This window comes from Acanthisitta chloris, unplaced genomic scaffold (genome assembly GCF_000695815.1).
Source record: "Acanthisitta chloris isolate BGI_N310 unplaced genomic scaffold, ASM69581v1 scaffold45716, whole genome shotgun sequence".
NCBI lineage: Eukaryota > Metazoa > Chordata > Aves > Passeriformes > Acanthisittidae > Acanthisitta > Acanthisitta chloris.
In genome coordinates, this window is record NW_008678465.1 from 1 (window position 1) to 24,240 (window position 24,240).

Genomic DNA, 24,240 nt, shown 5'->3' on the forward strand with positions numbered 1-24,240 from the left:
ACGGAGACGGGTCCTGCCTTTCGTACAAAGGCCTAAAATCTGCCTTTACATCACCTCTCCAGATCGGGTCTTTTGTCTACCACGCGGCTAAGCTGCCTTTGCGGCTCCCTGAACAAAGGTTTCCTGGGCCGTGCATCTCATTTGCGTTACCGGCTGTAAACAATCCTGTCAGCTGTCTGGGCAATTTCAGCCCCTCCTCCAAAAGAAATGTACGAGTCTTTTTCTGATGACATTTGTGAAGGAGAGTTTGGAATACGTTTCAGGATGCTTTTCACACTTCAAAGACAAATATTTGAATGTTACTATTTACCTTATTTGAGCTTCCCTATGCAGTTTTCCCGCAGCAGTGTGAGAGCTAGCACAATGCAGCAGGCAGGCATTTTGCAATTCTTTAATTGTGTGAATACCTTTCAGTCAACCTGGAGGTCCTTCTGCTGCTAGATACTTCTTGAGTAGGTACCGCAATATTATTGTGTGTTTCTGGGGCTGTGCAGTGGTTCATCCTGAGACACCTTAAATGCGTTTCTGTTGTAACCCAGTGCCTGGAACTTCACTGAGGGTATTAAGACCCAAATCCAATATCGAGTCAGGTCAGTTAGTCCTTCTGTTCGCTTTTGCAGCCAGCTTTTAGTTATAATCTTCTAGTTTTGTTCTTTTTCTGCTACTTCTATTTTGGTGTAAAGATTAAGACCTTTAGAAACTGGCTTTGTTTGGCTTATCCCAGGAATCTTATGCATGTGTCTAAATGCTGTTATGTATCAGGGTGGCTCTTTTTAACTGGGCCCATTGCAAAGGACAAGACAAGTGTGAGTTTGGGGTTTTTTGCATTAGTAGTGATATTTATTGGATTTTTTAAATTATTACTTGTTTTGTTTTGCTTTGCTTCTGGAGGCATGTTGAGTTGTGGCAGGTGAGTTCTCATCGGGAAGTGAACAATTGATAATTAGGCCTTCATTCAGTAAACAGTAAGTTTTGCCTGTTTGACCAAATAACCCGATAGTCAGTCAGAGGAAGAAATCAGTCTACTGGGGTGGCGCCTTCCACCCTCTGGGTAACCGGGAAGAGCTGTTTTCCTCTGCATCACTCGAACTTTTAGGGCTGTTAATTCACTGTATGTTGGGTGATCAGTCACCTGGAGCCGTGGGGGAGACTTTGCCCCCAGGCTTGGAGGCCTGTGCTGTGCACCCTCAGCCAGCTCCTGGGGGGCTGTCATTCCTGACAAATGGTCCCTCCGGGATGCATCTCGAAAGAGTTCACAGGTATTTTGCAAGAATGCTTGCAATAGTGGTTGCAAATGTAAGACTTATGGATGTGATTAGTCTATTTTGTTCTCTTCTTTGAGCTGTACCCAGAGACATGACAGCTCCCTGAGGCTTCAGTGCAAGCTGAAGATGCTCAAGGAGGATGCTCAAATTTTTCACCATTCTACCTGTTGCTTCAGAGTAGGATCCTGCCCTTAACCTTGGCTCTGTGTCTGCTGAGATCCGCCAATATGAACATCTGGGCGAAGCTGTCCTCCCATTGCACACTGCATCAGTGTGAACTTCTGTTAGGTTTTTATTCTTCTCTGGCTGCTTAGCTCAAGTTTGAGATGAATGACTTAGGGCATTAAGGGTGGTTAAATGACTGACAAATGCTATATTCCATCCAGACTGTGTAACAGATTAAATTACCTAATTACAGTGGTGTGTCTAATGACAATTGCTGGAAAGTAAATACAAGCTTACAGTTCCGCTGTGATGCTGGTTTTGAGACTGTTGCTTCTGATATCACTAGAAAATAAAGACCGACATATTTATGGTGATACTTATAACTGGAAATGTAGAGTGATTTCTAAGCCAAAATACTGTTGGAGTGCTCGTGCAAAAAACCACACTTGGATTCTAAAACTGTTGCTTTTAAATTTATTGAATGTGTTTTCAGTCATAGAAACATTTATTTGTAATCTAATATCCTTTGGTTTTGCTTTGGACTTCCTTGGCTGTGTTCACCTACCTGTTACCCAGTATGCAGACCGAAGAAAGATGTTTTGCAGCCTGTGAATTTTTCTGTAATGCAATTTAAGAATGAGAAGCAGCTGGATACAGGCAGAGAAGGGAGTGCAGGGAAGTAGAGATGATACTGAACAGCACAGTAAGCCAGGTCATCAGATGGCCCTAGCACGTGCATGTTGCCAGAGGGACATTTCCAAAGCACTAGTGGAGAGTGTCACAGGATATGCAGAGAATAAATTGCCCCAGGATATGGCCAGGGACAGTGCTGTGATCAAGCCTTGCTTTCCTCCTGACTGGCTTGAAGTCATGCAGAGTTAACAAAGCAGCAGCATAGATGTTTGGATCAGACTTGTTCTCAGGCCTGGCTCTTCTAGTGATCCTTCCTTGCAGTGCTCAACACAGGGCCTACATTGTCCCGTCTCTCCAGGGAGAAGGGTTCCAGTCACCTGTCTTTGGTGGGCCACACACCCTGGGGAGTCACAGTCCCTGCTGAGCACCATAACCAACCTATCCAAATTGACTGGTGGGGCAGAAGCAGGGAATAGGGTGGAGGAAAAATTAGTTCTCCTATGTAAATTACTGCTAGCCTATGATAGCACAAGAAAATGCTGCACAGTTTCCAAAGTATGACATGTTCATTGAGTACCACTTAACAGAAGAAGAACCAGGAGCAGGAAGATTTATACAGCAGCTGTTTGCTTGGGAGCCTGATGATGTTTGCATACAGGGTTGAACTTGGGAGCAGAGTTCCGAAAAGAGCTTGTTAAGGAAAGTGAGAGCATCTAAATGCTTTTGTCATCCCCTGCAGCGGGAAGTACAGTCAGTGTAAAAGGGCAGAGGCAGCTGCTTTGCACTTTACACCAGTATCGGGTTTGTGGTGATGCCGAGAAAAACTGGAAAAGAACTACTCCCAGACTTGTATCTCTGAGTAGCAGGTATTTGTTTATTCAGCGCTGGGCACAAGGGGGATCCTTCCACCAAACTTGTGCAACCAGAGACAAAAAATTCATGGTTTTTATACATTAAATGCTCATACATATTAATTATTTCCAGGGGTGGGTGGTCATTATTATTACAGTTAGTTCTCAAAAATTCATTGTCACCATCCCCTCCCTCAGCTGCACTTAATAGCCCTTTAGGGCATACTTCCCTTTGTTCACTCAGCTGGCATTTCCTGGCCCTTTAGGGCTTACTTCTCCATATCAATTGGTGCAGAGCAGGAACCAGGTGGACCATGGACCTGGTCCGGACACTTCAGGCTGGCTTGCAGCGTTACATCAGTCAGACAATACTAAGTTTGCATTTTTGAGAGTTCAGAGTGGCTAAATACCTGCCCGGAGTCCTAGCAGGACTCAGTAGGATTATGCTCTTCTCACCCTCCTCGTAAAACAGCTGGAAGTACTGCCTGGTCCTTTTGGGACAAGAGGTAGGGGAAGGTGCTTTCCATGCTGCCAATCCATGTGAGACCCCAGATTTGCTGGCCTTGCTGTCTATCTTCACAGTGTCCAACAGAACTGAACAAATGCAGCAGGATCATTCCCACACCTCCTCCATAAGTGCTTTACCTTAAATCTGGTGTCTAGCTGACGTATATATCCTCTCTGATTACCTTAAGGTTGCTAATGAGATCAGTTGTTGCTTACAGAGTTGCATATTCATTATGGATTAGCTGTCCTGCATATCTCCTGTCACTGTGTTGTCAGTCCGCTGCCAAAGTTACAGGCAGTTTGGGCCCCTCTCCTCTAGGATAGTTTGGCAGCAGGCAGGACAGTGGGCCAGGAAACTTCTAATTTTCCTTGCAGGGAGGGGCAGGTCCTTTGCATGAAGCCAGCATCCAGGGTCCCTGTCCCTGCCTGCACCACATGAGATCACACCCCCACCCTGCCCCAGTCCCAGCCTGCACAAGGTCTCAGATCCCTCACAGTCCCCTGCAGTTTGGGGGACACAATGATCCCCTTGCAGTCCCAGCTGCTGGTTTTGTTCAGCTGGTGACAGTCCCCAGCCACAGTGGCCAATGACTGGGAAATGTTTCAGCCTTTGCACAATACATACTATAACTTTTTTGCTGCACTTGACTTAAATGATGAGGCTCATGTTGGTAGCTGCTAGACCAAGCAGTAACTAAAGGTTTAATTGGTAAATTTGCATTTTTAAAATCACGTGCAAGGTCCGGAAATGCATCCCGGAGGCACAGGGACAGAACTAGAGATCAGAGTGATGCAAGCAGCCAGGAGAGCAGCACAGGGAAGCAGTGCTGGGTAAGAAGTTCTCCCCTGATTTCACCTGCCATTTAGTATCTGCACTGTTATGTTTATAGTACTGCAGGGTAGACCATCACAGTTATGGGGTTAAGTATGTGGGGTTTGGTAGGATTCATCTCATCTCATTATCTGGATGGTTAAGACAGGTCTGATAGAAATCATAATCTTTTTTTCCCTCCATTAACTACCAAGGTCTAGATGGCAAGCTCTGAAAAAAGTCTGAAGTCAGAAGAGACAAGTGTCACCCTGGTGTTGCCTCATTAGTAGTTTTTGTTGGGAGTTGCAATAAATGAGAATTTCAAGGAAAGATGGGAGAGCAGTGAGGTAGTGTAGCACATATTTGTCCAACACAGTGGGGCAAATTTGCCAAAATGTACAAGCATGTTGCTTGGGTAATTTGTGGGGATGATAATGGGTTTTGACACAGGAATATTCTGTCAAGGCTGGAAATAAAGAAAAGTTTGCAGTTTGAGAGCTGTGCTACAACAGCTGTAAGAAAAGAAAATTGTGTTGAAGGTTCATTTCCTTGTCTGCTGCACAACTCTGTCTAGCTGTTGGATATTCTCCCTCTTCAGGATTGTTTTTTTCATTTTCACCACCCAGGAAGGTCTGGCACATTTCTGCACTACCTCTCTGCACATTTCAGTATGTTTAGAAGAGCTATTAATGTCATGGAACTGTAAGTTCTACAGTGGCTGTTCAAGTCTTCTCTCTTGTCAGCATCCAAGGGGTGCTTAGGCACTGGAACATGTTGCCCAGAGCAGCTGTGGCTGCTCCATCCCTGGAAGTGTTCAAGGCCATGTGGAATGGGGCTCTGAGCAACCTGGGCTAGTGAAAGGTTGTCCCTGCCCATGGTGGGGGGTTGGAGCTAGAAAATCTTTTAGGTCACTTCCAACACAAACCTTTCTGTGATTCTATGATTTGCCCAGGGTGTTGGACCAATGGTTTGGGCAGATTCTGCCTCCATTGGCAGAGCAGTACCTTACTGACTAGTGTGGGCCTGTTGGTTGCTGAATAAGACACTCAACATAGTTCACAACAGGAAAATCAGACCATAGATTACCTTTCTAGTTTAACTGTGGCACAATACAGTACAAATTCCCACTTGGACAAATGTCCAGTGCTCACTAGCGGATGGAAACTCACCCTGCTCATATAGTTATAGCATTCACACAAGGTCTTCTTGCAGCTGTAGAGCAGAGACCTGCTGAGACAATTTAGGTAGGTTTTGACTAAAACATGGCTCTGATTTACAGGCAGCAGCTTGGTGTAAAGTAAGTGCTTCATAAAGCCATGCCTGTCATCACCTTTTGCTAACGTCCTTTCCACTGATTGCCGATCTTTGTAACAAAATGTTCTTCCCGGTTTGCTTAGGGTGAAGAAACTGAAGGAAACATTTGCTTTTATACAACTGTTGGACAAAAACATGAGTAACCTTCGCACCTGGTTGGCCCGGATTGAGTCTGAGCTTTCCAAGCCTGTTGTTTATGACATCTGTGATGACCAAGAAATCCAGAAGAGACTGGCAGAACAGCAGGTGGGAAATAGCAGCAGCCAGAGTAAAGGAGCTAAAATGCTGCTGATTACTACTGGTCCTGATTTCTTTTCTTTAGTGAGCCCTTCTGTTTGCTTTTTACTTCATGTTCCTGCCATGATGCCTCACATGGAAAGTCTTCATTTGCTTGCAGTGGTTTCAGTATTGTGTTGAATGACCCCCACTTCTCCCTTCCCCACTTCACACAAGGAAAACATGCAAAACACAAACAAAAACGTTCTGAATTTGCTCACTTCAGTACAGCAGATTTCCTAAGGGCTAAGCAGGGCATGGACATGGGCAGAATACATGAGGATGACATAGACTGACAAGGCGTGAATGCTGGTCTCCTGTGAAGTGGCTGTGGCAGATTTAAGTGCTGTTGTGTTTTGAGGCATTGTGCTCACTAGCTCAGCTCTCATCCCCTCCTTGCAGACAGCAGAGCAAGCTTGGCAGTATAGGATGTTTAAAGTATGGAGGGCAGACTTGTGCAAACACACGGTTGAAGCCTGATCCAGTAGAGCTGAAGATCCCCTCAGGGTTGGGTGAGATGCTATGTGAATCCTGCTGAGGCAATAGGTGTGAACCAGCCTTGTAGGGCTTGGTGTTGGAGGAGTGCAGGTAAGCATTTACCCAAGACTGTGGCTTACCAGGGGGATCTTAAGGATCTATGCTAGTTTGAAGTGCTGGAGATGGCAAGCATTGAGCACAGCTGAATGGACCAGCTGTCCCAGCCGTGTGGAAGCGTGAGATGAGTTGGATAGTCTTGGAGTGAATTTCTCTCGCTAGCAGCCAGGGAAGGAAAAGGGACTTCTCCAAAGCACAGAGTTGCATATTCATTATGGAGTCACAGTTGGAGTCAGTCTTTGCTCAGGGCAGTACTGCAAGTCTGCCCAGGTTCAAAGTGAATGGCTGTCATCTGGCCTTCATGTTGAACAAGAATATTTGCCCCAAAACCAAGGATCAAGAATAAAGCTGTCAAGCTTGGAAACGTTATGGCATCTGCCTTTAAGAACACCTATTGGTTTTCTTCCTGTCCTTCCCATCTTTTACTTCTGCTTTTGCTTTCATGTCTAAGGAATGATCCCTGAGTGGCCCAGACCTGAGGATTGTGTTCTCTGCTCTCCCTGCACTCATGTCCCAGACATCATGGGAAGTGGCAGCTCCTCTGCAACTGGAGTGGAGGTGGTTCCCACTGACACCACTGCAGGAGCTGCTCAAACACCAGAAACCTTGGCCCGGTGCCTCTAATGGTTTCATTTGCAATGTGAATGGTCACGTAAATAACAAGGAAATATTTTCTCCCCATCCAAACCTGTTGCATTCTCAAAGGCCGTGATGGGTTGCCAGGCGGAGCAGAGCATGGGGCTCAGAGGAATTGTGTCCAAGCTAGTTTATTTATAGTATGAGCATTCAAGCCTCAGCTCGCTGTAAGAGCCATCATTTGTTGCTCACAGCTACTTACTGCTTTGTTGTCTGGATTCTGTTTCAAACACAGACCTCTGGGTACCTCTAGACTCCTTCTACTGTAACTTTTTAGCAGGCTGAATATGAGAAGACTGTGCTGACTAAAAAGACCACAGTAAAAAAAAAAGCCTCTGTTGTTCCACATTAGAGAAACATTTCTCTGAATGTGACAAGTAAAAAGGTCTTTCCTCGTTTTATTGAACAATTATTTTAGCAAGAGCAGAGCCATGGTGAGAAATATGCCCTACAGGCTTCCTTTATTTGACATCCATGACTGGAAAAGCTTTACCTGTTCAGTCTTGTATAATGGCATTTAGGAGCATTGCGCATCCACGCAGAATGTTTTATGGCATGTTTGTTCAATTAAAGGATACCAATTACAACATGATTAATACTTACGGTAAGGTTGCAAAGGTGTTTCACTAATGCAGAAATCTAGCAGTGTGTGGTCTTTTTAAGCTCTTTGAGCAATGCTCTGCAGAGTTGTGGGAAAAGCACCTTTTGGGGCTCAATGTATGTTCATGACCCCCTTAGTTTGTTGTGTTTGTCCCACTATAATACAGTCAGGTCAGCTGGAAAACAGCAAGGCTTCTGCCTAGGGTTATTCCATGAAGCTGAAGTCATGGGGTCATGTCAGCAACATTACCATAGTGCAAGTTAGAATTAATTTGTAGTCTGTGGTCAAAATTCTCATTTTCACTAATGCAACATTTAATGAATTCAGAAGAGACCCTTCAGGTACCAGTAGTGGGGTAGAGCCTTCTCCCAGCTGTAGAGCCTGTGTTGAAATGACATTGATGCATCCTGCTCAGAAAACAGCTGTCAATGCTTAATAACCAGGAGAAGTTCTGTTGGGTCTCCTGACAGTGTCTCATCTGTGTAAAGATTTTTGCTTCTACATTCCTTAAAGCAGTTCATTACTATAGATCCCACAAGCATATTTTGACCACTTATGGCTCAGCCCTTGTCAGGTACCCATGTAACCACTGAAGATTGCCACCGGGTGATAGTCAACTCCTTGCAGCTTGTTGATATCTGGGAAGATCTTCCTTCAACTCCTTTTACTATTTACTACAAGCTGTGTCTGTTTTCATAGGTTTTGTTTGTTTTATTTTGGGTTTGGTTGTTTTTAAGTCTAGAGCAAAACCAAATCTGCTTCATCTGCTCACTGAAATCAGTAATACCATTTAATGGGAGTTCCAGTTCACTGTTGTCTGAAAAATACTCATTTGTGTTTGTTGTTCTAGTGTTATTCAAGCAAAAGTCTCTATCCTATATTAGAAAAGCCAGAAATGGGTTGAAAAAAAAGAAGGTGCAGTGGTTACTGTCATTTTGTTAATACTTAAACTTCGTAGCACTGTACTGAGCTGCCTTTTCAATATGAAATATATTTTGATAAGGCTTTTTTCCTGTCATTCAGTCGACTTCAGGAGTAGTGGTCAGTACAGAATAAGAGGCTATCATGGAGATGCAGGCTCTGGAGAAGAAACCTGTAGTGTATATTACATGAGAAGTCTTTGCCAGACCCTTTAAAGCAGTCTGTCAAAACAGGAGCTCTACAAGAGGGAAAAAGAAAAGCAGCATAACACCAGGTCCTTGTGTGCTGTGTTTTATGCTACCAGCTGTGACCACACAGTCACTAAAACACATGTACTGTGCTGAGAGTTCTCTGGCAAGGCTTACAGTGTGCCAAGGTGATATGAGACTGTCATCTGGTGCTGTCAGAATTGATAAGAATGTGTTTATGGCACATGTAAGGTTTGGATTTTGAACACACATAAAAATTGTCCAGACTGTTAATGAGAAGATTGAGTTTAGACTGCGAAACCAAAGCTGAGCAATCCCTTTTGGCATGTCACTTCTGTCCTGACCTGTCAGCCTGTTGTCTGCAGAGCTTATCCTGCAAGTCTGTTTTCTAAAGCGAAATTATCTCCTTCTGACATACAAGTTGCTCTTTCCCCATCCTCTGCAGCGTTTTGAAGGGTATCTAGCTGCGCAAGTTTCCTTGCACTCAAGCTGTTCTTTGCCCGTGGCAGGACCTGCAGCGCGACATAGAGCAGCACACGGCAGGGGTGGAGTCTGTCTTCAACATCTGTGACGTCTTGCTGCACGATTCAGATGCGTGTGCTAACGAGACAGAGTGTGACTCCATCCAGCAGACCACCAGGAGCTTGGACAGACGGTGGAGAAACATTTGCGCCATGTCTATGGAAAGGCGAATGAAGTGAGTCTCGTTGTCCTACCCCTCCAAAAGGAGCCTGTGGCAGCATTTTGAAGAAATGCTGTAGCTTTTGCCACAAGCTGAGTTTTGAAAAGGGAAAAGAATCCAGAATTAATAGTTGGCTTGTGATAAAACCTTTCCATTTTTGCTCTCTCAGAATCGAGGAAACCTGGCGTCTGTGGCAGAGGTTTTTGGATGATTATTCTCGCTTTGAAGATTGGCTAAAAGCATCTGAAATGATAGCAGCTAGGCCTAATTCTTCAGAGGTTTTGTACACACATGCAAAAGAGGAGCTGAAGAAATTCGAGGTGAATTTTTAACTTCCTTTTTTATGCCCAGATTGCTAAATACTATTGTCTGTGCAAGATGACTGGGCCACCGGAAAACACTGGTTTGGCATTGGCAGTATAGAGAACATAAATAATTTGGCTAGTGTAGGTAACTGGCTATTTGTCTCTAGAGGTTTCTTTAAAGTGGAGAATCCAATGCTCTGAACTGACAAGATCCTGCTGATAAGTGAAGGATTTGCTTTTTATAGGCAAGAGACCTTTGCAGGTTGATATTTATACGCAGTGTGAGCAGATGGTTTAAAGTACAAGACCTCCTCTGGATTTCATTTTGCTGTTGGAAGGTCTGTTCACAACGAGAGGGCATCCTCTCTTGTGATGTGTGACATCCTTTCTCTGCTCAGCAAGAGAACTGAGCCCCTTGATTCGCCCTGCAGGCATTCCAGCGGCAAATCCACGAGCGCCTGACACAGCTGGAGCTGATCAACAAGCAGTACAGACGCCTGGCCCGCGAGAACCGCACCGACTCCGCCAGCAAGCTGAAGCAGATGGTGCACGAAGGTAACCAGCGCTGGGATAACCTCCAGAAACGAGTTGCTTCCATTCTGAGGAGACTCAAGGTAATTGCACGGTGGGGTGAGAGAGTGAGGAGCACTTGCAGGTTTCTGTAGGAATTACCCAAGAACAAAACATACACTCGAGTAACTATCCTGTGTCGGTTTGTCTTGAGCTACCAGTGTAGGAGAGCAGCTCAGGAAAGGGCTCCAAGTACATGGCATAAACCTGTCCTTGGGAGACGGGTTCTTGGTAGCTGAAGAAAAGCATAAGGGAAGAACAGGTGCAGATTTTGGAAGGTTGGTTGCATGTTTCACTGCTCCTATCACACTTTCCTCTTACCCAGTCTTGTAATGGGCGGATGTGTTCGTGCACTGGCACCTTTCCATAGATAAGAGGCAGAGAGATAAAAAGGGCCCCTGTGCGTATATGGTTTGGAGGTTGCAACTCAGCTCAACTTCATGCCAAGGCTTTAAGCATGGAGATGTGATGGAGAGGCACAGCTCCTGCTGTGCTGCCTGCCTGATGAGGAATGCTGTGGAACGGTGTGTTTGTGAAGCTTCAGAGAGCTATTCCTGCTTGTCAGTTAAACTGATCTCTGGGCAGATACTCTGTGCTGTGCTCTGGGGGAAACTTGTCACTGGCTGATTTTTAAAGATAGCAGTGCTGCAAGCAACTGAGAAAGAAAACTGTTGGGTCCTAAAAGTCAGCGGATGAGGCTGTGAGAGCAGTGATGGGGCTTGATCTGTACAGTTATGGGTTGTTGTGTTTGGGATGTTGCATGATCCACTTCCTGAACAGTAAATCCACCTAGGAGAACAGGCAAGCTACAGGTCTGTTGGCAGCTCCTGTAGGGGGTGGCAGCAAGGAGAGTTCCTCCTGACTACCAAACCAAATGGTGCGTTAATGACACTGGAGTGGTCATCCATGGTCCAGCGTCTCCAGTGTAAAATCAGTGAAAACTGATTTTAATCCCATAGGCTTAATTACTTTCATGAGAGAGAGAATTATCTCTGTCTTGAATTTGGAACAAATTGGATGTTAAGCCTCAGTCCGAGTGACTGTTACACTGGTATAGTGATGTGGGAGGAGGTTAACAGTGTGGAGTCAGGAGTATAATTCTACAGAAGTGTCTTGCGCCAAGGACTCGTCATTCCTTCTCCCATACCAATGGTGTACTAACACAGGACACTGTTCTAGCATCACTGCAGGAAGGGGACAGGTTTCATACATAGGGTTCATGCCCTGAAGGCCTTAAGGTGAACAGGGGCTTTGAAACAAGACACTGTTTTCAGAGAACTCCTGTGATGTCTCTTTCAGTAGCTGAAGTCTTGTAACACTGTCTCCCTTCTTCCCATCCAGCACTTCACCAGTCGGAGAGATGAGTTTGAGGGGACAAGGGAGAGCATCCTTGTCTGGCTCACAGAAATGGACCTGCAGCTAACAAACGTGGAGCACTTCTCAAAGAGTAACTTTGATGACAAAATGCGCCAGTTAAATGTGCGTATCCTTATAAATGCATTATTTAATGCAGCCCTGCTGATCCTGTTGGGCTGCCCACTCTTGACAGAATCATCTGCTTTTCTGAAACTTAACAATAGCCACGAGTAATCTGCAGGGCTGTGTTTCTTTCGAGACACCAGTAAATTGTTAAGACGTATTGTCGGAATCAAGATTAAACTGTACAGTATTTAATTCAGATTCAGTGTTCAAGCTCAGTTCTATCCTGCCATTTTCTCCTGACACCAAGTGTCTGTGGCAGAGGTGCCTGACCGGGGGAGTGGCAGGTGCAGGTTAACAGAAAAAACTACATTCCCAAATTCTGTTGAATTTTTTTTGCACTGGCACTATGCAGCTCTCTCCTGAGTGCATTGTCTGTAGCTGTGCTTTGAACAGAAATAAGACAGCAGGAAAGTGATTCTAAATGCTAGTTCTTTGCTGCCTGCTCATATGCTTGTTTCTCCCTTCTGCCTGCACTGTTAATTGTTTTGGGATGTAGGTTTACTGTTGTGTAGGCTGGAGGCCCTAGCAGCCAAACAAACTTCTTTGCTATAGAGGAACGGACTGTGTGCCCAGCAGAAAAGTAGATTCTGTGTAGCTGAACTCTTGTGGTGTGATGCCCTGCTGCTAGTTCTTTGCTGCCTGCTCATATGCTTGTTTCTCCCTTCTGCCTGCACTGTTAATTGTTTTGGGATGTAGGTTTACTGTTGTGTAGGCTGGAGGCCCTAGCAGCCAAACAAACTTCTTTGCTATAGAGGAACGGACTGTGTGCCCAGCAGAAAAGTAGATTCTGTGTAGCTGAACTCTTGTGGTGTGATGCCCTGCAGGCTCAGGACTCTGCAGTCATACTGATATAGGTATGGGGGGGAAAAGCCACTTCATTTGGAACTGCAACTCTGCTAGTAAAACAAACCTCTGGACCTCTTGAGGAAAAAGATATTTGCCAAATTAAATTAGACAACAATGTCAATTGCTGCTTATCTTTTACTGGAGTGAGGCAGAAGAGGGACAAACCTTAGGCTGTTGCAGAAGTAATGCTTTTTTGTATGTTCCCAATAGGGTTTCCAGCAGGAAATAACACTGAACACCAATAGGATTGATCAGCTAATCGTTTTTGGGGAGCAGCTGATACAGAAGAGTGAGCCTTTGGATGCTACCCTGATTGAAGATGAACTGGAGGACCTTCATCGATACTGTCAGGAGGTGTTCGGGCGAGTTGCTCGGTTCCATCAAAGACTGACTTCAAGGGATCCTGTAAGAAGCAACAGTTATTTTGATGCTTTAGCAAGACTTCGGTGTTTGAATTGCAGTGCGCATTGCAGCTTGACTGAGTAGTTTGAGCTCAAAGGAGCGAGGAGCTCTGCAGTAGATGTGCCAGCTTTGCTAAATTTTTGTCACCAGTCTTGTCTCCTCACTCTTGTCCTGGTGGGACTGCATCTACAGAATCTGGATATTAGCATAGAAATGGTTCATATTTATGTAGTAGTGGCTTGAGGGCTTAAAAAGCTTTTTTGGTGTTTTTAATATCACTTTATTTTCTTTAATTTCAATAACATGCTTAGAATAGCTCTTCATGTATTTGTTTGTGAGGCTCCATCTATCTGCTGTGTTGTGAGAGCCCTAAATGGGGAATAGAGTGCACTTAGTTTTTTCCTAGGAGCATTCAGGCGACTTTCAGTTTGCTTTGGCTCAGAAAGCAAGAACATCTATTAGAAAGCCAGGTAGAGGAAGTAACATGAACAGCTACAAGCAGCTGTTCACCCCTGCCTGCTGTTCACCTTGCTGACCTGTGAAGTCCATTTGAAACTGGGTACCCCTCCCTGCAAACCAGAGAGAGATTTTATGGTGGTGTTTGAGTGTCTTGAAAGAGGGGAGGTAGCTGCTGATGTGAGGGCTGTTCTGGCAAAAGAGGGAGGAGGCAGAAATTATGTCTCCTTTTAATTTTGTGTACATGGTCCTTGGTTACTGCTGCTGACCACAAACCCATCCCCAGTAGTACTGTGTGGCTCAATCATTAGCTCATTTAGGAGTGCAGAGCTCTTGTAAACCTTACTAATATCCAATAATTGTTACTTATTTGTAGGGATTGGATGATGAAAAAGATAACTCTGAAAATGAGACAGATCAAGAAGACTCCAGAGAAATCCAGAATGATCCCTGGCATAAGAAGGCCATCAACGAGGGGCCCTCATCAACACAGTCCCTTTGCCAGCTTATGCCTCCTAGTCAAGGTCATGAGAGATCAGGCTGTGAAACTCCTGTCAGTGTTGATTCCATCCCACTCGAGTGGGATCACACAGGTGACGTGGGAGGTTCTTCCTCTCATGAAGATGATGAAGAAGCAACATACTACAGTGCCCTGTCAGGTGAGAACCAATGTGCAGCAGTTCAGGTGGACATGGACAGGTGCAGGATGTCCTGTGTGGGAGGGGAGAGGGACTCAAGTCTTGCTCTCATGTTGTTGGTTGGTTTTCAAGTAGATGTGAGCAGTGGCATCTCTTAGATGTGTTGGTGAAGGGAATGGTATTGTCTAAACCAAGCTTTTATTTCCAGAAACATAAGAAACTTTACTTTTAGGAATGTATGAAAATTGTACCAACCACGTTTTGTTCTTTGTCTTTGTCCCTCATTATTTCAGTTGTTTTTAATAGTTGGAAGATACTGAATAGTGAGGAAAATGACATTATTCTTTTTTCAGATGTAGAAATCACTGAAAATCCTGAGGCATATCTTAAAATGACCACAAAAACTTTGAAAGCATCTTCTGGTAGGCACCTGCTAATGCATGTGTCTGAACATGGCAATCTCCCTGTGCTGCACGCTATATTCCTCAACCTCTCTCATATGTAATGTCTGACTTCCTGCCTTGTGTGGACACCATGTCTCATCCTGTCATGGTGTTCTTACGCTGCAGTATCCACATGTACGTTACAAAGCAGTCCAGAACATGCCATTTAGATTTTGCCTGGTAAATGCCAAGGTGGTTAATGTGCATTTCATAGTATTGATCCAAAGTCTTTTGGTACTTCCTTGGTGGTTTGCTCTGGGTAGTATCACTGTTTTGGTTATTTCTTGTTTTGGTTGCATAATTCCTGAAGGCACTAGCTCCAACTCTGCAAGTATTTTTTGTGGTTTGTGCATGGCAGAACCATGTGTGTCCTGTCTGTTAATTCCAGAACAAACATTCTCCAGATCAGGACATTGTCCCTGCTGACATGCACTGCAAATGTGTGGTAGTATGGTTGGGGTGCAGACTTTCCAAACCCGGGGTGCAGACTTTCCAAACCCAGGGTGCAGCCTTTTCCCTTTGTTTTTTTGAATACTCATACCTGAATCCAAGCATTGTCCAGAAGAAAACAGAATGTCCCATAACTGCATGGCTCTCATCTCATTACCTTTGAAACACTGTTGATGTTTTGCAAATGTGCATGCTTTGCAAGGAAAGCTGCAAAACTGTCATTTTTATGCCATAACTTGATGCCATTTTATTCAAAGCGCTTTCTAACTTAATACAAAGCAACAGCATCCTCGTGGAGATGGGATTTTTCACTCATGGTGTATGGTTTTGCTTTTATTTGTTCCAGGAAAGGCTGTTTCAGAAGCTCATCCTTGGCATTCTCCAGGTAGCCCAGTCTGCAGGAAACACAGATACAATCAGGCAGAGATGGCTGGAAATGTGTTGTCTGGTCCAGAGACAAGTACCCCCTATAAACCAGACTATGTGAGTTGGAGGCTCTGTTGGCACTGAACCTGTACTATACAGTCTGTTTGTTTGTTCTGTGTAACTGCATCCTCTTCCCTCCTCCAGCATCAAGGAAAAGATTAGTTGTGGGGGGAATGTGCACTTCATGCAAGCCTGGTCATTATTTCCAGCGGCTCAGGTGGCCAGTGAGAGTCTCTCTCTACTCACTAGTAAAGATTCTTTAAAGTAATTCAGAACAATCATGTTGGGCTCCTGGTCAGAATCAATGTCTGGAGGAATTTCCTTCCTCTACTGTCATAGGACAAGTCTGGGAGAATTTAATGCCCACAAAAGAGAGGGTGTGAATACTCTTCCTTGGTACTTGCTAACATATTTTCCTTTCCTAAGCAGACAGACAGGAAGGGTCTTTTTCTAGCACACAACCCACCATTTAATCTGCTTCTAGGCACTGAAAAATGCCAAAATGGCTAACTGTTCATTGGTACCTCTGCCTAGGTGGCTGCTTGCCAGCCATGGCTTCACCAGCTGCTGCCAGGCTTAGTGGTTCTGGGCCAGTTGTCAGCACTCTTCCAGACAGGATGGTATCGGTATCTGGCTGCATTTATCATCGTTAATCCAGTCTTAGAGCCTTAGAGTCAGTACTGCCAAAACCCAGAATCCAGCAAAGAGTGTCAGCAAACTGTGGTACATGTACTGCAAAAGCAATTAATTTGCCATGCCCAGTCTTGTAATAATTAGCATCTCTATGGAGTGTGTTTGTTTACTGAAAAAGCACAGAGAGACAGCATGAACTGCTAGCAAAGAAGCAGAATCACAGTGCTAAATGTGACATGCAAGAGCTCAGCAGCAGCACAAATGAAGTTTGACCTTTGACAACTACTTAACCTGCAGGTCTCACCCACCAAAATGTCATTCCAGGTGAAGCAGCTCAGCTCTGCTAGCAGCAGCAGCAGCAGCAAGGAGAAAATTCCCTCTGCTAACATGAGCGATGAAGAACCCCAAGATGATCAAGAGCTCGTGAATATAGCAGTGGCAGAGAAGCAGTCAGGTACAAGGCATTAGGAGTGGCTTTGGGGCTGTGCTGTTTGTCCTGTGATTCTGGGGGGGGACAAAGCAGAGATGGCACAAAGGCTGCACATCTGCCTTGGGGACAAGATTGAAGTAAACCACTATGCTCTGAGCTGCCTTCTCAGCCAGTTCTATTCAACCCACATGTGCTGTTCAAGCGTTTAGAGTTTCTGCCAGAACTGAGGTTTTTATCACTCATAATATACTTCTATCTCTTTGCTGGTTGGAACGAATAGGAACAATTTCCCTTTTATGTGATATTGAGTACTTCAGAGACTTTTAATCAGATTTCAAACCAAAGAAGTGTGTGTCTGTCTAAAACAAGATTGCTCTGTGGAGTTGTTGGTATTCTATATAACAAGATGCTACAGCTCCCATTTGCAGAAGTGTTTTGACCAAGCTGGTAATATATTCTGTTCTTCACTGTCTTCACTGTGGTCCTTTCTTCCAAGTCATTCCTGGTTTCAGGTCCTTGAAATTGTTATAACACATTGTACTGCAATCACAAAAGTGAATCATGTGATAAAAGAAGGCTGCAGCTAAATGCACCAGCTTGCTTAGGTTATGTCTCTGGTCTTACAAGAGGGCCAGAGTTGTGTCCTATATGTGGGATGGATAGGAAAAGCTCTGAGGAGGGCTTAGATGCCCTTTCAGAAATAGTGTTAGTGGTCACATGGGTGGCACCTATGTCTCTTTTAGCACTGAATTGATGAAACATGGGATCACAGAATGGTTTGGGTTGGAAGAGACCTTAGAGACCATCCAGCTCTAACCCCCTGCCCTGGGCAGAGCCACCTCCCACCAGAGCAGGTTGCTCAAGGCTTCATCCAACCTGGCTGTGAACACTGTCAGGGCTGGGGCAGCCACAGCCTCCCTGGGCAACCTGGGCCAGTGTAAGGAATTTCTTCCTAATATCTAATCTAACCCTGCCCAGCTTTAGGTAATGGAAGGGGCTCTAAGGTCTCCCCAGAGCCTCCTATTCTCCAGGCTGAAGAGCACCAACTCTCTCAGCCTATCCTTGCAGAAGAGATGCTCCAGCCCTTTTTGATCGTATTTGTGGCCTCTGCTGGACTCACCCAGCAGCTCAATGTAGACATAAAACACATACCCAAGTCATAACTGATGGATCGTACTTGTCCCGTGGTGAATTTTGGTGTACACCAAGTCACGGCTGGGCTCATTGAATTCCATCTCCTTGGATTTGCTCTGTTCTTCCAAGTGAACTAAAACATCTTCAGTTACTGTGATTAAAGTCCCATGTGGCATTACTATTTGGATCGCTTGACCAATCTTATGAAACTTACCGACTGCAGAATCTCCAGAAAAAAAAAGTGTAATGCCTGGTAGTAATTATTTGGCTTTGAGTAGATTGGGGAATAACTTACTTGTAAAACTTCTTGCATCTGTTTTACAACTATTCACCTTACTGGAGATTTAAGTGTTTGTTGTTCTATGATTTGTAGGCATTATTGATAGGTGGGAGCTCATCCAAGCTCAAGACCTCAGAAATAAACTTAGGATGAAACAGAAATTGCAGCAGTGGCAGCAGCTGGACTCAGATCTCAGTGACATCTCTGCTTGGCTTGATAAAACTGAGGAAGAGCTGGAAGAGCTGCAGAAAGTGAAAATTCCAACCAGCATGCAGGCATTGGAACAAAGAGCCAAGAAACTGAAAGTAAGTTATGGCAGGCTGAGGAGTGGGATTTCAAGATGCCAGTGCTCCCATCATTGTGTGTGCTCCTGGACCTGTCGGCAGCATGACATGCTGCTCTCGGATCAGAGCACCAAGGAGGGTCCTTAGCCAAGGTGCTTCTGTCTGCCTGGGCAGAGATTTGCAGGCAGTAGGCCTGGCACAGCAGGCAGGCAGGCTGAAATAAACCCCCCTCCGTTTGTTTTCTTGCACAGTGGTATCAGATCTTTTCCCTGTTCTGTTCCATTCCCCTCTACACAAACCAGAGACAGAGTGAAAATTAGCCACGTCGACAGCTGCAAAGTCTAGGCTGATTTTTTTTTTCTAACTGAATTAAGGGGAGGGTATATCTCCAACAGGGAGGCTGGGAAAGATCTGCTCTAAAGCTGGGATTTTTAGCAATATGGTGTTTGCAAAAACTCTTAGCTCCAAATAGCACCTTTTCCCAATACTTGAAGGATTCAGCTTTTCAAAATGTGCAGGGTTTTGCTTAGCAAATGCAGTTTTCTCATTGAAGAGAATGTATTAGTGTGAAACAAGAAACAATTAATTCAGTCTCTGCTAATCTTCAGCCAAGTAATAGAACAGTTAGAGAGACAGTAACATGGACATTGGTCAGCATGAGTGGTCATGTAATGTTGCCTACTGTGACTCAGCTTCCATAAACAAGGACTATGTCAGGTCTGCAAGCTGAACCAACAGGTTACCAGGGTATGTGTAAGTGTTAAGTCCCTAGGACGTGGGTAACAAAATGCCTCAGGTTGAACTCTGAGAGAGTTAGTGTTCCTGACATCTGTGGAACGCAAAATCCTTGTGTGCTCATGTTTCTGCCAACAGCCTCACATGGAGTCTCCCAAAGCCTGAGGCTACTGGTTCACTTGGTGTCACACTTGGGATGATGCTCACAAACAAGACACTCTGCAGGACAGAGGAGGGATGAGTAGTCATTAGGCCGGGGTGAATAACTGCACTGCAGCAGTGGTGACTCTGATTCCATCAACCAATCTGGCTTAGGTGCCGAGCTCCAGGAAAGGTTTGGAGGTGCCTTATGAGTAGAGAGAGGTGCTTCCCTTCAGCCTGGAGTTGGGTGTCTGACCTCTTCAAGGGACAGAGCTTCACTTCTTCTCTCTTCTGCATTTACTTAAGAGGAGTCCAGCTGGCTGTAAATCCCCTTTTCAGACAGCTTGCCTTTACAGAGGTGTCTAAAAGAGCCAGCCCACTCTAAGATGAGAATTTCATGAGCTGTCTGGACATCCCAGCTGCTGTGGAAAAGGATAACATCTGCCCTCAGGCTGGCTTACTGGTGTTCAGAAGTCTGTGGTTTTGTCTGATACTAGAAGAAACTTTGTTGTCTGAAGGAGGGAGCCAGGACTCTTTGCTGGGTGAATGTAATTTAGACCAGTGGTTTTCAACAAGTGGGACACAGATCTTGAGAATATCTAGATCAACACTTGGTTAGAAAGGCTGCTAAGAAAAGCAGCCTGGGCTGTTTGAACTGCAGAACTCATCCTGCAGCTCTTACCTTCATACTGCAAGAGCAACTTGAAAAAGACTGAGTACCCTTGATTCAAAATGTAAACTTCTTGAGGGTATGAGGTATTGTTCAGCATTTATCTCTTTTAAAAAGCCTTCAAAAATACAGGCTCTGCCTTAATAAAAGAGTGGTTAGATGATATGGCCATGACCTCACAAAATCCATTATTATTTCCCCCTGCAGTTTTAAGGGAGAGGAGGAAAGCAGGCAGGACTGCCATTGGGGGGGACCTTGACAGTCAGAGAAATGGGCTGACAGAAACTTCAGCTGGAGACAAGAGAAAGAATTTCCAACAACAGAGGGGTTGGGATTGGGCCCAGACTGCGTGGGGAATCTCCGTCTTGTGAGATACGGAAAACCTGAGCCTTGAGGGCCTGAGCAGCCTGCTCAGGGTTTGAAGTTGGCCCTGCTTGGAGCAGGAGGATGGAGTGCAGACCCCCAGCATTATTCTAGGAGTCTGAGGTGGCAAAACCTTTATAAATTAAGAGGCAGTACCATGTGATGACCTATGGGAATCTTTGTCCAAATGTCAGGGCAAGAGGCAGCTCAGAGGAGTGAAGGACAGATGTGGATTAAGCTGTAATCCCTGTCATTTAGGGAGCAGCACAAGACCAGCCAGATTTATTTTCTTCAAAGTGAAGAAAATAGAGAAGGTCACTTACCTTTGTATGTTTCTTAGCAGTATTGAAAAGCAAGCAGGTTCATACAGCTTTCCCCAGCACCTGGGATTCTTTTGAATGCATAGTTTTCCTGTAAATAAACAACATGGTTTTCATAATTTATAAAAGCTCCTAATCCTCTTTTCCTACCAGGACATGCTTAAAGCATTTGATAACTACAAAGCAGTGTTGCTTTCTGCTAACCTGAGCAGCAAAGAATTCCAGAAAGCAGATAGCACGGAGTTCAAGGAGCTTCAGAACAGGCTTCGGAAGGTGAACCTGCACTGGGAGAAAGTGTCTCATGCACTGGACAGCTGGAGGAAAGGTTTACAGCAAGCCTTACTGCATTGCCAGGTGCATACCACATGCCAGCTTATGAGGGAGAAAACTCTTTGGGATGCTACTGAGAAGTAGCTAAGGGGAGAGGGCAGATGGGTAGTTCCTGCATGTTGGTGGAATGGTCACTCACAATCCAAGCCACTTTGTTTTCTTGTGAAGTTGACTCTGTTGGGTTTGAAGGGTTTGTAAAAATATCTTTTGACTGGATCATACCCTGTTATTGCATAGGTAGAATAGTTTACTTAGGTTTCTGTAGCTTCACTAATCGTGAATTTGTGGTGGCTCTGGCTAATCTGTGCTGGGCATTTGGTTTGTAGGCAAAGCCAGGTGAAAGCATTGCAGAGGTGGTTTTTTTCTTATGTAATGTGTAAACCTCTTGTTTCTCTAGGACTTCCATGATCAGAGCCAAAAACTTATACTGTGGTTAGCAAGTGCTGAAAGCCGAAGGAATGCAGCACAAATCACAGACCCAAATGTTGACCTCAATACAATACTGGAACGTCAAAAGGAGCTAATGGTAAGTGCAGTCCTAACTTACAGCCCCTCAGCTCTTCCAGCAAGTCAGTAGCTCTCACCACGTGATGAAGAGCAGGATGTTTGTCTCACGAGGTGTGCAGCCTGTCCTTGAACCTGCTGTAGTCAGGCATGTGGATGGTTTCTGAAATGCACTAAGATATTGCCTATATGAGGCAATTTTTCCATAATTACATATCATAATGTGCAGTCTTTATGCTGTACTAGTACTTCCAACTTCCAGAATTTAATGTCTTCTCTATATGAGCTACCAGTGCTGGAAGTAATTTCAAATGTTAGTTCAGGCAGGTACCACCAGTCTCCTCCAGAGCTTCATTTCCTGTGGAGCTGTAATAGCCATTCCTATGTATTGTGTATTCTCAGGCAGATTGAGTTGTTCTTTAAAGCCTTCCAGAGTTCCTTCTTTTATGAGAACACCCTTAAAGTTGGGAGTAACAGTCTGCACACCGGTTTTTGTTTGGTTTTTTTGTTCTAAGCAACTGGAGAAAGAGCTGCTGGAGCAACAGCTTAATGTGAACTCCCTTCAAGAACTCACTTCTTACCTGCTGCTTAAATCAGATGGTGATTACATTGAAGAGGAAGAGAAAGTCCATGTAATTGGAACAAAACTGAAACAGCTTATTGAACAGGTCTCTCATGACTTAAAAACAATACAAGGGAATCTGGTGAGTCAATTTAAACGCTTCTTCGTGGTTCTTCCTTACTGAAAAGCAATAACACACTAAGAGTAAAGGTGCTTACAAAGTCCTGACTTAGAATTTAAGTGTTTCCAACTTCATAAGCTGAAAAAAAGACCAGTTAAGTCTGGCTGTAGGAAAGCCTTCAGCACCACAAGGCTGGTACAGTACTGAAACACATTGGCCAGAGAGGCTGTGCTGCCTCTGTCCCTGAGGGGTTTGCAGAGCAGAGAGGATAAAGCTCTGAGTAAAGCTTTTGGTCTGGTCTCACAGCTGTCCTTGCTTTGAGCCAGAGGTTGGACTAGATGAACTTCCTGCAGTCCCTTCCAGCCTGCTGGTTGCTGCCGTTCATAGCAATGGACTGCTTACCCTGAGCTGTCACATGTTTTCAAGTTAGTACTTGTGTGCACATGTTCCATCATAATTCCTTTGGGTTGGGCATGGGAAAATATTTCTCTGTGCTGGAGAATTGGAGCATCAGTTCACCACTGGTTCTGCACAGCTAAAGGGGCAGTGAAAGATGGCTCTTTGCACTTCATTTGTTGTGAGTTTTGAATGAGTGTGCATTTTAAAGAGGAAGGTATGGTTATCTTTTAGGATACCAAAACATTTCTGCTAGTTCCAGATGACTTGGATTCGGGAGTCTGTGATCCAGAAGCAGAGAAATCCAGTCCTGCTGCAAAGAAGGCAAGTATTTTTTCCTCATATTTTGCTATCAGCATGTAGTGCCTTTTGACAAGTTCCTCAAATATAAGGCACATGGATCTAAAAGGTAAAATGATTACAACAGAATTTGCAACCAGACTGTAGAGTCTACAACTGTCTCTTTTGGGAAAGAGAAATTCCTTGTAGTTTCTGAAACCTAGATACTAAAAGCTATTTCTCCCAACAGATCACCGTGAGGAGAACTGCAGAAGGCAGAAACAGCAGCAGCACAAGGTATTACTTTATATTCACCTGATCTCTTGAAGGATAGTGAATAAGCCAAGGCAAACTGAGTGCCAGCAGAAACCTAGGCCCCTGTTCCTCATAGGTTTACACATGGGTGGAAGTGATTTCTTCCTACTTGTACTGTCTCCTCTGCTTACCAGCACTGGGCTGCACCTTAGTGAATGGTTTCCTTTAGCACTCCTGCTCCAGGACCTCTGCAGCAATGTGCAGCCTTGGCCTGTCTTACTCTTGAGAAAATATATTTTGCTGCCAGATAGGGGAATATTTTAGTTTTAGATCCTCCTTTAATCCCACCAGCAAACCTGGAAAAAGAAACTTGCCATTTAGAGCTTCCTGGTACAAACAGACCATGAAGGATGAAAGGAGAATGTCACCCCCAGCACATTAGGGCCTGTTCAAAGGATAGATCTCAATCATGGCAAGACAGAGAAGGGTCTCATCAGTGTGAATAGTGCCTTTCCTTTATATTATACTTCAGCCTGTATTTGGAGTGGTTTGTTTGCTTCCTGGGAAAAGTTAAGTTTGCATCTGAAAACAGGGTAAAAACACACTGCTCTAAGCTATTGCAAATAAGTATTTCTTCTTCAGGAGTGAGGACAGTAACCCCAGCCCAGCAGCTTGGCTCCCTGCAGAGCAGTCTGCACACTTTGAAGTTAGTGTTCAGTGTATTTTCCTGTAGACACAGAGCTCTGCATCTCAAAAGGGTAGTGTGAACCCATGAGAGGGTTAAAACAACCTGTTTAATTCAAACCCTGAAGTGCCCATGTTTCTTCATTCCTCCTTGGCAGAAGTGAGAGCCATCCACAACCTGTCCAGACAAACCCTCGGGCTCCCTCCTTCTTTTACCGGGTGTTACGAGCAGCTTTACCTCTGCAGTTGTTCTTCCTGCTGCTTTTACTTCTGGCTTGCATGATTCCATCTTCTGAGGAGGACTACAGCTGCACCCAGGCAAACAACTTCGCCCGTTCTTTCTACCCCATGCTGCGCTACACCAACGGGCCCCCTCCGACCTGAGCACCAACTCCACAGCTCAGAATGTGTGTCTTGTCAGGACTTCAGCATTTTTCTATGGCAAACAAACCTTTTCTATAGATTTTTAAAATGTAAGCAACACACTTTGTACTTGGATGCAATAGAGTCACTATTTTACAGGAGCAGTGCTCTCAGCTTGCAGGTGTGGGGAATCCTGGGTTGGTAGATGCAGAAATGACATCACAGTAATCTTAAGCATAGCAGTCTGTCTCGGGTTAGCATGGCAGACAAGCA

General features: G+C 44.7%; 1 protein-coding gene across 1 annotated transcript; it reads left to right on the plus strand.

Annotated features, from left to right (window-relative positions):
- Positions 1 to 5,634: 5,634 nt before the first annotated feature.
- LOC103804260 (nesprin-2-like) lies at positions 5,635 to 23,988 on the plus strand. Its single transcript, XM_009076863.1, has 16 exons — positions 5,635 to 5,792; positions 9,293 to 9,480; positions 9,635 to 9,785; positions 10,202 to 10,384; positions 11,682 to 11,819; positions 12,879 to 13,073; positions 13,903 to 14,185; positions 14,518 to 14,586; positions 15,404 to 15,540; positions 16,441 to 16,570; positions 18,054 to 18,265; positions 20,627 to 20,827; positions 21,201 to 21,329; positions 21,823 to 22,011; positions 22,621 to 22,710; positions 23,851 to 23,988. The coding sequence occupies exons 1-16, from the start codon at positions 5,682 to 5,684 to the stop codon at positions 23,986 to 23,988; spliced, it is 2,544 nt and encodes an 847-aa protein (XP_009075111.1). The 5' UTR covers positions 5,635 to 5,681.
- The last annotated feature ends 252 nt before the right edge of the window (positions 23,989 to 24,240 follow it).

Excerpts from the sequence above, each read along its gene's own strand:
- LOC103804260 (XM_009076863.1), top strand. The coding sequence starts at position 5,682 with ATGAGTAACCTTCGCACCTGGTTGGCCCGGATTGAGTCTGAGCTTTCC. Across the intron at positions 21,330-21,822 it reads AACGTCAAAAGGAGCTAATG|CAACTGGAGAAAGAGCTGCT; the intron begins GTAAGTGCAGTC and ends TTTTGTTCTAAG. Across the intron at positions 22,012-22,620 it reads AAACAATACAAGGGAATCTG|GATACCAAAACATTTCTGCT; the intron begins GTGAGTCAATTT and ends GTTATCTTTTAG.